Source organism: Hydra vulgaris, chromosome 12 (genome assembly GCF_038396675.1).
Source record: "Hydra vulgaris chromosome 12, alternate assembly HydraT2T_AEP".
NCBI lineage: Eukaryota > Metazoa > Cnidaria > Hydrozoa > Anthoathecata > Hydridae > Hydra > Hydra vulgaris.
In genome coordinates, this window is record NC_088931.1 from 49,122,420 (window position 1) to 49,135,595 (window position 13,176).

General features: G+C 29.4%; 1 protein-coding gene across 1 annotated transcript; it reads left to right on the forward strand.

The window, feature by feature from the left end:
- Window positions 1-31: 31 nt before the first annotated feature.
- LOC100199026 (uncharacterized) lies at window positions 32-12,821 on the forward strand. Its single transcript, XM_065813555.1, has 4 exons — window positions 32-172; window positions 11,319-11,725; window positions 12,051-12,175; window positions 12,295-12,821. The coding sequence occupies exons 2-4, from the start codon at window positions 11,365-11,367 to the stop codon at window positions 12,718-12,720; spliced, it is 912 nt and encodes a 303-aa protein (XP_065669627.1). The 5' UTR covers window positions 32-172; window positions 11,319-11,364; the 3' UTR covers window positions 12,721-12,821.
- Window positions 12,822-13,176: the final 355 nt, after the last annotated feature.

A 13,176-nucleotide genomic window follows, 5' to 3' on the forward strand; every position in this document is an offset into this window, starting at 1 on the left:
AGATCTCAACTTCTTTTTTCAACAAATTGTAATAACTGAGACATATGATAGTAACGTCATGGGTAAATGCAACGAAGCGTTACTAAAGAACGCGTTTGCTCTTCTCTGCTGTGCAAAATATATTTTATAAAATTGTTTAATGTGGAAAAGAAAATCAACATTTATTTAAGGGGTAAGAACTTTATATCGATGTTTTAAATGTTACAATTATAAAACTTAATAAACTATTATCCCTTAAAGACCTTCATTAAAATTAAATTGATTTATATATATAGGAAGATTTTTTGTGTTTAAGCTATATTTGAGTATTTGTTTACTTAAGCATTACTTTATTTGGTCTAAACTGTGATTAATGGCATAAACAATAATAAAAAAATAAAAATTAACTCAGAAGCTTTTTTAACAGAGCGTTAATGGTAACTATAGCGTGTGCTTAGTTACATTTTGTGAGAGTAGATGTTGCGTGTTGAAATAAAATTCCATGTTTCTGCTTTTCCTCACGGTTATATATTAACAGTTATATATCGGCTCTGTATTAATACACATAAGAAACTTCGATTTTCAAAAGTGAAAACAGATATTTAAGTTATGCTCAGATAAAACATCACCTTTAAACGAAATAACTTTAAACTAATTAATGGAATAATAATATTGTGAAGATATAAATACTTTGCAGCTTTAAGGATTGTAGGATATTGCTTTCGTGATCAGTGCTATTTTTATTTAGAACAATAACAGTATTAGTTCAAAAATTAAACTTTTAAATACTTTTTATTCGCAGTTTATGACAACCGCCCATAACTTTGCATGATAAGGGGGATTTTTATAAAGTTAGGAAAAGTTTTTTTTAAATCATTTTTGTATTTGTATTTTGTATTTAAAATCTTATCAGAAAATATCATTGAAACACTATAGACTTTTTTGAACTCGTAATTATTATAATGTTATACTAAAGACTTTTAATTATTTTTACTCATAATAATTACTGTAAAACCTCCTAATTATGGATGGTTCAGAATTTCATCATAACTCGCTCGTTATAAAAAAATTCGGAATAATTTTTGAAAATAAATAAACTTCGTAACAAGAGAAATCGAACAGTATAAAAAAACTTAATTTCTGTAATTCAAATCTCTATTTTATTTTATTCTTAAAAAGCATTGCTTTTATCCGGAATTAGTTGTCTACGTCTCTAATTCCATATGCGTATAAAATATAGAAAAACACACACAATTAATACTAACATTAAAATAATTAAATTAATCTATTAAAAAAATGGAATTGTTTAAATAAAAAAAAAAAATATCTTATTTTATTCACATTCGTTACAAATAAATTCCATAGTTGGGCGATAATCAACGACACACGCATGCATGACCAATTAGAACACTGCTCACATGCAAGCCATTGGTTATCTAAGCTATTTGCCCAATGACTTTTATAAGAATAAAAAAGACGATCATCAGATACTAAACGGCTATTTGAAGCTTGAGGTAAATGTGGGTCTTCTGATTGATTCTTTGTCTTTCGACCTTTTTTACCTAGTGTTTTAGCCGACTGACTTTGTTTCTTCTTCTGTTTTCTGTGAATTTTTTGCTTTTTAAGTAGCAGTGGTAATCTTTTTTTGCTTTCTAGTCAAAATCTTTGCAGCTTGTTCATTTAATTTTGGTTTTTTTGATTCTTGTTTAGCTTCATCGTAAGCTATGGCATCCGCCGAAGTCAAATTATAATTAGCTGGGCGCTTTATTCTCTCACCTTTTTGAACTCTTTTATTTAGAGTGTCAATTGATCTCGAAGTATATTTAATACCAATTTGTTTATATCTTTTTCCACTTGTTAAACAGCATTATACAAAGTAGCAGAGCTTTTAAGCAAAAATTCACGATTTGACATTCTTCACGGTGTGTTAGGTGTATTGGTAACATTTCCCAAAACTAATGGACTTGATACTATTGAAGAATCAAATAAATTTTCAATATTGTTGTTTTCGACAGTTTGAAACCCGGCACAGATTGAACTTTTTTTTTCTGGTAGCTAATTTGTTTTTAATTTTTTTCAATTAATTCAAATGGTAATTTAATTTTTTTTACAACTCAAGTTATCAGCATAAAGTTCTGCACTAAATAGTGCTTATTTTTTTAATGAAATTTATTTATGAGATCTTTTTTATATAATTTTTTTTGTTACATTGTTCAATTTTTCTGGTATAGACGTTTATTAATAAAAAAAAAGTATTTCATAAATTCGTTATATTTTAATATAACTCGCTTAAAAGCGAGCTATGAAACTTTTTACTAAAACCATCCGGAATTAGGTTACACCCGGAATTATGGGGTTTTACGGTATAATGTACATTTTTCATTTATTATTATTTGAGAGTTTTTTTTTTTTTAAAAAAGAAAAAAAAAATTGCAAGAGAATCAAAAAATATTAAATTATATGAAAATTGATGTAATTTATTGAAACTAGTTAGTTTAAATTTTGAAAAATTAACGTTTTTGATTTCATGCAAAAATATCTTTTTGTTGACAGATAATAGACGCTGCTGATTAATTAACATAACACTACTGAGATCTTGTTACATATTTGATCTGATTAACATAACACTACTGACATCTTGATCCAATGCATATGGATCAATGTTGACCAATTGTGTATAACCTCACATTGATCCAATGTATATCGATGTTCATCCAATGTTTATAACGCAACGTTAATCCAACGTTAAAGTGTATGAATCAACGTTGGATTATATACATTGAATCAACGTTGATCTATATACATTGGAATAACGTTCGATTATATACAGTGGATCAACGTTGTGTTTGCATCGAGATAAAGCAAATATACAATTATATATTTGTATAATTTTTAAGAATTATTTTTCATTCAAATATTCCAGTTGATTATGAAAATATATATGAATATATATTTTGCTAATAAATTTTTCTCTTTCTAATATAGCAAAATATCGAAATATTAATCAGATGTAATTATAGAGTCTAAACATTTGTTATAATAAGTATAAACAAGTAATGATTCATCAAAATGGATGAAAAATATATGTATAAGTACATATAATATATATATATATATATATATATATATATATATATATATATATATATATATATATATATATATATATATATATATATATATATATATACAATTATAAATACGTATTAATATATGATATGAAATGCGTATACATATATAAACTAAAAATATAAAACAAATAAATTTAAAATACAACGTTGAGCCAACGTTGTTTTTTGGTTGTTGGCGACGTTGCATTTGTAACCAAAACGATATAAAAACAAAGTTGGCGGTCGATGTTAGGTCAACGCAACGCAAAACATTGTTCTAACGTTTTATCAACGTATGTGTGCTAGTTGGGTATCTGATCTGATTAACATAACACTACTGACATCTGTGTTATACCAGCGAAGATATTATGCAAATAAGCAAATAAAAATAGCCGGAGCAAGAAAAAGGCATTTTATTTTAACGCTAAGCACCGTATTACAACTTCAGTTTTTAAAAAAATACTACATACTATGAATTAGATAGATATTTAAAAAAATATAAAGAATGAAATAAGATCATAACAATCAATAATCTCATAAATAATTTTAAGAAAATGAAAATGATTTGGATATAGCCCAGTCAAATTAGGTTTTGACCCGGAAAAAATTAGGAGCAAACTAAAAATTCTTGGAAATGTTCTGTAGGTACTCATGTTATGTTAGAAAAATCGGCTAAAAATGAAGTCGAGCTTTAACTAAAATCCAAGATGGCGTCCTAGATGACATACAAATTATAATTTTTAATATCTGAGATTGAAGATAACTTTGAGACATGATTCTCGTGTCTACTATTTCGTTTGTGATGTCAAGAAATTAATTTCCGACCTTTTAGTGTTATGAATAAACGAAGTAATTATCAAAATTCAAGATGGCAGTCAAAACAGAGTCAAAATTGAAATGTACAATATCTCAGCATGTTGATTGTAGTATAAAAATTGAAATATAATTTTTATACTACAATCAACAAATTGAAGTATAATTTTTGCGTCTAGTATTATGTTTTTCAGGTCAAGCTATTCATTTTTCACAATTATTTTTTTTTTAAACAAAACGGCTGTCAATATCCAAGATGGCTGCCCATACAGCACCCAATTTAAAATATGAAAGTTTGCCTTTCACTTAGAAAATAAATTTTTGAGTCTTGTAATTTGTTATTGAGGAAACAAAAATGTAGTATGTCGAATATGCTTTTTCAATAACTGTTTTATACATGTCGGTATACAAAGTAATTGTTTATAATAAACCCACGGGTATACTTGTCTTTGAGAAATTTGCTTGGAAGAAAATGCTATTGCATATACAAATATTAAATAAAAAAACCGGAAACTTTAAAAAATTGTATTTTGATATTGTATATTGTATATTGATCAATAGCTTAACTACACGTTTGTCAAATTGTTACAAAATTATCATAGTTATATTATCTCAAACTTTAATACATTTGATTGAAAATTGTTTATACTGGCTCTTCATCTGAACTATTGACATCTCTATTTGCTTCATCTAAACTATTGACATCGCTATTTGCGTCATTATCATAATCTTTATCTTCATCAGATGTGTCAGCATCATTTACCTTTGCAGAATTTGAGCAATCTACTCCATGGCATGACCCACACATTGATCCACACATTGATTAACACATTGATCCACACATCGATCCCCACATTGAACTAGTTTTGCAGTTTCTGCTCACAAGATGCAACAAATTTTCTGGAGATGACGGTTGATGGTTTGATTTTGGTAAGAGATTTGTTCCTATCATTTTCCAACCTCATTCCAGTGGATCCAAGTTATGACCACGTCACTGCTGTACCTAATGGTATACACGAATGAATGTTGCTTTGTTCATGAAAGTTTTGCTCTAGTGTGTGGCTTTCAGCGTGTTAAATACATCAATGACTTTACATAAAGCAACATTGTTGTGCAACAACTTGAAAGCTTTCTTTTTCACTTGACGGTTAAGAAATGATGTTGAATCACATCCAGATATTTTATGTAAAAATAACAACTGCCTAAAGCAATTGTCAAGGCCTTCTCTCAGCTTGTTTGTACTGTAAATTTTGTCTTGCTAAGTATCTTTGTCAGGCTTCATCATGAAAGTATTAGTAGTTGAATCTGTTAGAGCCACAAGTAATAATAGCAAATCTGAGTCTCCAATAATTACAACAGGTTCGTTGAACCGATGTCTTGACAAATTAATTGATGTATTAATAATTGAACCCGTCATTTCGAAAAAGGCCCAAGTCCATTTATTCAAACTTTTCAGGACCAACAAAAATAAGTTTTATAAAGAAAAAGCCTATGGTGCTAAAGAAACTAAATATATGAGTAGATAAAACAAAAGCATACATAAATTTTTAGAGTTTTATTTATTATAAAAAACCAACATATAATACATATATCTTTAATTTAAGTTTATGGACTATACCTTTTTCAAAATAACACTTTGTTGTATATAAAAATCCTAAGATTATCAAAATAGTAATGATTTATTATTACATTAAAACAATTATTGTAAGTTAATCATCACTTATTTCCTGGAATTCATTGTTTGTCAAAGTTGTTGGCCATGAAAAAAGCACTGAATAGAAATCTTTATACTCTTCTATTGAATATGGAATATATTTTTCTATTTTTTTCAAATCCGATATTTTTTTTTATTGATAGGCAATTTTACAGCATATGCAGGAGTACTACTTAATGGTAAGGTTGGTCTTGTACCCATCCTTTGCAATAGCTGGAAATCATAACTGACTAAGGAATCTATGGATTCACGCGTTATCGCTAAACCTGGTGTGGTCTTAGAGAACGTAAAACGTGACACTTTTGAAACCAAATGTTACTTTTTGTCCTTGGCTACTCCTCTTCCATAGAAATCCACAGATAATACAACTTTCTTATAATAATTTCGCCACCATTTTTTTACATCAACAATATCTTCAGTTTTAGGTCTTCTAACAGAGTATGACAATCTTATTGCCGCAGCAATAAGATTGTCATACTCTGTTGGTGTGTAAATCCGGTCATTTTTTCGAATATGTCGCTTTGTTGTTCCAAACATTCTATCGTTTGGCAAGAATGAGTGACCTCTTTTTGATATGTAATATTGTATCTCATTTATATTGTTACCTAGTTCAGCTACCAGTGATAAAAGTATGCGGACCATGGCATGATTTCTATTTTGGCCTGCACAACCATCAGAAAATAGGTGCAGTTCTTTGGCTTCGTTGACAATATTTTTTTAAGTATAATCCAGCACAAAACATACTTCGTTGGGACCTTTGTTAGCAACTCCTTCGCAATATGAATAAAATACTGATTTACCAGTTTTAAAATCGTATTTGCATAACTCATACAGCCATAGTTGACGTAGGTAAAATATTTCCTCGACAGGGATATGTGGAAGTGGTAAATTTTGCATAAAATCAAATGCAATCTCATACACATTTGGATTATTATTGCACTTAGTTTCAACTTTCAGTATTTTTTTGTAAAATTTGTTTGTTTGTCTTTCGTGGATCTCAATATTTGCTTAATAGATTCTTTTTGCATTGTTATTAACGTGTGGGTTTTTTAGTTTAATTTTTAACTCTTCACACAGTCGAAAAACATCGACTTGCTTTCCACCAAAGGATAAACTAAAATTTTCTTGGAAATATTGAAGGTAAAACTTATATTTAACAGGATGATCTGGATATTTTTATTCGTATAATGTGTGCATAATTTTCACATTGAGTTTTTCATCCAAATAATAAGATGATGCATCTTTACTATAGGAGTGCACATATTTAACAGGAAATGATTCGATATGCTCACGTACTTTTGTTAATGTACCACTAGGTAATGCGTTGCATCGTGATCCCTGGGATTTACCTCTGTGATCTCTAGGCTGCTCTTATTTTTTTAAGCAAATGCATAAACGTCTAACTTGTTTAATAGAAATTCCATGAATACTGCAAAAAGCTTTCTTGCATTTCTTTTCCTTTGTTTCTTACACCTTCAATGTTAGTGTGATAAATAAAGGAAAATTCTTCTTTCTTAGGTTCTTCAGATCTAAACTGTCTTCTCTCTATTTCCTTCTTTTCAATCAATGACTGCAAGTAGGTATCTTGGGCATTTTTACTATCAAATTTATTAACAAACTGAATTGTACTTTTCATAACATCTTCAGATACAAGCTCAATACATTTTGAACTACACCTGCAAATAAAAAAAATTATTGAGGTAATATTACAATAAATAAATATCAAGATGTTTTACCATATTTTTAATCATATATTATATATTATAGAACATAAAACTAACCTGCAAGAAGCACCCGTCTGTCTTGGTGCCACATCATTTCTTTTGTGGTTTTTATAAGCTTCTCTTGCAATTTTGGCTTTTTTTATTTTTTCGTGTTTGTAATTTTCACTATTCCTTATACCAGACACTCTTTTTCTAGATGTATATGCATTTTCAGCAAGCTCACGATTTTCCATTTTTGTAACAAATAAAGTGAGATTACGTCACTTCAATTGCTCTTCGTTTCACTTGAAAAAGGCATGTCCTGAACTTGTGCCATTTTCAATCAGACTTTAATTTTCATTTTCAATTAAAGGTAACTTGTAGTATGTGAAAAAGTGTCTCCTTCAAAGTAAATATGTAAAACACTTTAATAAAAAAAATGGCATTAAAAAGTGAAATTCAAAAAAAGTGTGACTTGTGCCCTTTTCAAAATGACGGGTTTAATTAGTGTATCCGCATCTCTTTGTACCTGTTTAACACGAGTTCCAGAATTTGCAAGGATTGCAAGATTTAAAAGAAAATTTGCCAGTGTTGAACTTTCATCAATTCGTCAAAAACAACATCTGCTAAAACTGCTTTGGTTCGGCGTTACTTGTGTTTTTATTTGGTATCAGATAGACTATCAGAATCAAAAGCAAATCAACAGTTTTTCCCATAACATTTATATATATCTTTAAATGTCACTGGTATCATCCATACCATCCTTCAATGACAAATTTTGAGACAGATGTTGTTTCGTCACATGACACAATTGATTCTATCGCATCACATTTCCATATTCGCATACCAAATTTCGGATAGCAAAAATCTAGTTTTGGTATTTGAAGATATTTTTACGAGTGTTATGTTTACCAAATTTTACCTAAGTACCAATATGAGGTCGCGCTTTTTAAAAATATGAATATATTTTTTATTTTATTGCAATAGATACCTAATTTTGCTAAGCAACAACTAACTATTATTATATGTTTTATTTGCGCTATGTACACTATTTATAACTATTTTATGTAAATGTTATTTCTTTCCATCGATTTTTTAAACAACATTTTTCTCTTTATATAATTTTTTCTAATTTACATTCGCGTCTACATCAACCACAGCATTATTATATTCATTAAAACTTTAAGTGTACATAAACGATCTTAAATTGTTTTATAATATCTTTATAATGGTTTGAAACCATTAAGATATCAAAATTCTGATTGTCCAGTCACTGTGCATTAATGTCATTTTTACCTGCTCTTTAATTTTATCATTGCCCACTATATCGTTTGAAAAAGAGATCTGTTCAGTTCGGGTTGCACCAAATGGTTCCTGGTCTTTTATCCATTCAACAAAGATTTTGGAATCGCAAATGTCATGCGCTTGCCTCGATTTATGCCATTCATCGTGCTGCTCTGACGATTCAAGTGACACCGCAAAAATTTTCATACTTGTTGCAACAGTTGAACATTCGGGCATCCCAAGATAATACTGTCGGTTAAATCTTTTCCACTTTTAAGCCAACCTATTGTCTTCATTAATCTCATGAGTACCTGCTCTATGGTCATGTCAGTCCAAATGTCGGCCCAAAATTTATGTGTTTGGCGAATGTTGAAATACCCGTCATTTGTAAATATTGAGTATTTTTCTGAAGACATTCTGGACTTAAGTGACAACATCTTTTGTAAGTACAAATGTGCGGATTTCGCAAAAAGCAAGTGAGCTGATGCATAAAAATGTGGTATCATTTGACGCACACAATGCAACTGCTGCCAGTTTCCAGTTCGTTCTGTTCTAATGAACAGTCTAATTAATTGCACTTGATTAAAGTATTACACTCAAAATTTTGCATTTCAACTTGAAGCAGCAGCAGACTGCATTGCTGCGTTCATTCTGCCTAATATGTTATCAATAATCGGACATTCGTTGAGATGTTTTGCAGATGATATGCTGCACAAAATCTAGGAATATAAATTGCTGATCTTAATTTTGGTTGAGTCTTCGATTGGTTCAATTGACTTTTGCAGTATAATAGCTGCACTAATTGAGTCATGAAGTGTACTTGAAGTGCCTGGGCATATATATAACAGGCATGATCATTTAGCATGTGAACCATGATAGCCTTTGCATAAACATAAATCTCATCCAATCCGCTTCCAGACATAATTTGGTCAACTGCTCCCCTGAAGGACATTATTAAATGGAAACCCCTAAGTCAAACAACAGCCGAAGATAGATGACCATCGATACCAAAAGTTGCTACTAAATTGCATGCTTTGGAAAATAGAGGCTGACCAAAAGTAACAAAACATGTTAATTGATTAGCTTTCTTGCATTTTTCATTAGTCATTAGGAGCGAAGTGTTTATGTACTTATATCTTCTGGGGCATTATTAGTTAAAGGCATTGGTGAGGCATAAGACGATTCGTACGGATGACATTTAGCAATGGGTAGTGCCATATAGCCGTTCCAACCAGGTCTACGAGTGACATCAAGCCATGCACCAAACATTCAAAAAAAAATCAAGTTGCAATGGTGTATCAAAAAACGACGTAGTTTGTGTAACCTTACATACATCCTTTAAATTAGATCTTAAAGACCTGCACTCCTTGGCTTGTTGTTAGTAGCCAATTTTATCTTCCCAACAGATGCAATATCTTTTGAAGTAGGTAGAATCTTTTGCTTATTAACATTTATATACAAACTGATTGCGTGCGCAAGAGTAATATATCGAATTCCACTCATGCTGTGAAAAGTATTGATTCCATCTGATGTACGGATGTTAAAGTCAACATTATCAAAAACTAACTGAGTAAATACATCTGATTCTATCTTATTGTCTACGCTGGGTAATGTTACAACAGACTCAAAAAGCTTTGCTTCGTAATATGATGAACGCAATCCAAAATTTGAAAGCATTTCGATTAAAGTCATGGATTTAAAGTATTTAGACTTTCCAATTTTCTGTGCACATTCAAATTGGATAGTCTAAGTACTTGCAATTTTCTGAGCAAGTACTTAGACTATCCAATTTGATTGTTAGAAAAAAATGATCTTGTTTTTGTTGCACATATAATAGCATGCTCAAAAGTGACGTATTTAAGTTTATGGGTATTTCCTTACTCTATTTATCCTTATTAACTACGTTTTCAACGAAGATTCGTAACCTTTCTGAAACTTGTTCCTGTGAGGTAACCATCATATTCTGAAATGTATAATTTTTTTCTTATTCATAAGCACGACAACATATGTCCTCTAAAACAATCCGACGTTGCTCATAATTCCTGAAATTGAACACCGCCTCCATAAAAAAAATGAAATCCCTCTTGCACTTCCAAAACTTATTATTGGAGAATACATCGTAAAAAGAGAATGTTCAATGAAAGTTTTAGGTGTAATTCTAGATGAAAATATAAATTGGAAAGACGACATAAACATGGTTGAAAATAAAATTTCTAAAAATATCGGATTACTCTATAAAGCAAAACCACACTTAGATCAAAGTAAAAAAGGTAACAGTAAATGTAATTTTATAGAAAAATTTTAATCACAATAGTTTAAAAAGACAGTTTCATAAAATGATTTTAAATAGTTGCTGATAATTTTTACAAAAATAATAACTATATAATTTTTTGATAAAATGAAATTATTAGGCAGGACAAATTTAGGTGTATTTTATTAAAACATCTAAGTTATTGTCTCCAAAGAAAATATTATAAAAGTTCAGTTAAAAATATTTCAACAGTCAAATTATTTTTAAATATATTTCTTTTTAATAATACGGGTTGTTCATAATTTGACATAATTTATGAACGACCTCATAGGATAAAACTTGCTTCAAATTTAGTTCTATTACGTAATACGGATAGCATAGTAATTTTTGGTATATTTTTTGTTAGTGCACTTTTTTTTTGTTTTTTCTCTTTTATGAAAGCAATTTTTTATTTTTACATCTAGATTTTGTTTAACAAAAAAAGTTTATTTGGGTGAAAAACAAGATGCCATGTGTTGTCGCTCGTTAATTACTATTTTTCTTGTAAGCAAATTGGTTTCATGTTTGGAAATAGGCGAGTCAACTGGCGAACGTGTTGAATGTGACCGTAGTAAAATTGATCATAATGTGACGTTATCTGGAGGTCATCAAGCAGGTTTGTTTTTAAAAGCAAACAAGTCAATTTCAACAATGAAAACATGCATTAAACAGTGTTGCAACATGAACGGGTGTGATGTTGCTTATTTTAGCAACAATGCTTGCTATTCCGTTAAATGCCGTAGCTTAGAAGCATGTGCCCCAAAAAGCGTTGTTGAAAAAGGGATGAGTACAGAGATATCGTATGTTGCTAAACCAAAGATTTTTTTTCAAGGTTAGAAATTTTCCAAAACACTTTTTATTATTTTTAAGAATATGTTCTTTGTGATGGGAAATAATATGTTCTTTGTTACGGAAAATAGCAACAGACTTATTCAGTGATCATGATATTTTTTACTGCAAAACTCTAATTTATATGTAACCATATGTTTTAAAAAAATTAAAACTAACCAACTATTTAAAAAAAAGTTGAAAATTAAAAAAAATATATTTTTCAAGAAAGTGATGACTCAATTTCACCTATTATAAAGTAACTATTATAGTCTATTTAGTTTTAAGTTAAAAAACTTATTAACTTAAATTCATTTGTATTTGTATAGGTTCATCTTCGGACGAAACAGGTGAGCCTGCTATTGTGGAGAATCTCATTGCGGAAGTAGTTTCGGAGAGTCCGTTTCCACAAAATGAACCGACGTTTCTAAACGACGACAAAAAACTTGTTAATGTAAGAGTATATATGAAACATAAAAGCTTCTTCTCTTAGCTTTAAAATAAAAACTTGTTTTTTTATTTAACTTAACCAAATTAAAGTTTATATAAAACAATAAAATATCTTTGTTGTAGACTAACATGGATGTAGTACGCTATCATAAAGAAACTTGGAAAGAAACTAAAAACATGATTGGTGCTGTTGTTTGCGCCTTTATTGCTGTGTTAGTAGGTGTATTGGGTGTTATAACAATGACAAGAAAACTTGTTGAAGATGACGAAGAAGAAAATAAGGTTTTAAAGGAGAATTTTAACATGAAAAACACTATAGAAGAAAATATTGCGGCAGAACTTAAAGAAATACCCAAAAGTAGGAACACTTTTGTTAGAAAAGTAGATAACAACCAAATCGAACATTCTTCTAAAATAGTTAGTAAAATTCCAGTTTATAAAAACAAGCCGTTAGCAGAAAATATTATTAAAAAGTTGGATTCGACACTGCATGAACATGCACCTATTCACCCAGCTCATATTCACCCAGCGCATATGCACCCTAGCTAGTTTTATAAATAGTTAAATAATTTTTGATTTTGTACATAAATATTTTTATCAAATTTTGTGAAATTTTTTCTATTAAAAGATATAAAATAAATAAAAAATAATTTTAAACTTTTTTTTTATATAAATGCTTAAAAAATATTAAAAGTTCTTGACATAAAAAAAGTAATAAACAAATAATAAACTAAAAAACAAATAATTTAAACTTTTTGCAAAGCCTTTTTATTTGGCATGAACATAATTGAATTTATAGTTTGCATAGTGCATGAAAGCGTCTTATCTAATACATCAAAAAATCCTGGGGGTGCCCATGATGTATATATATACAATTTTTTTTTTTTTAATTTCTCAATAAATTGACCTAAAATTTAGTACGTGTGTTAAGAAGAAAAAAAAAGAATTTTTTTATCTATTTTGAATTTGTTTATTTTCGCAAGAGGGATGCTTTGCCAACGCTAC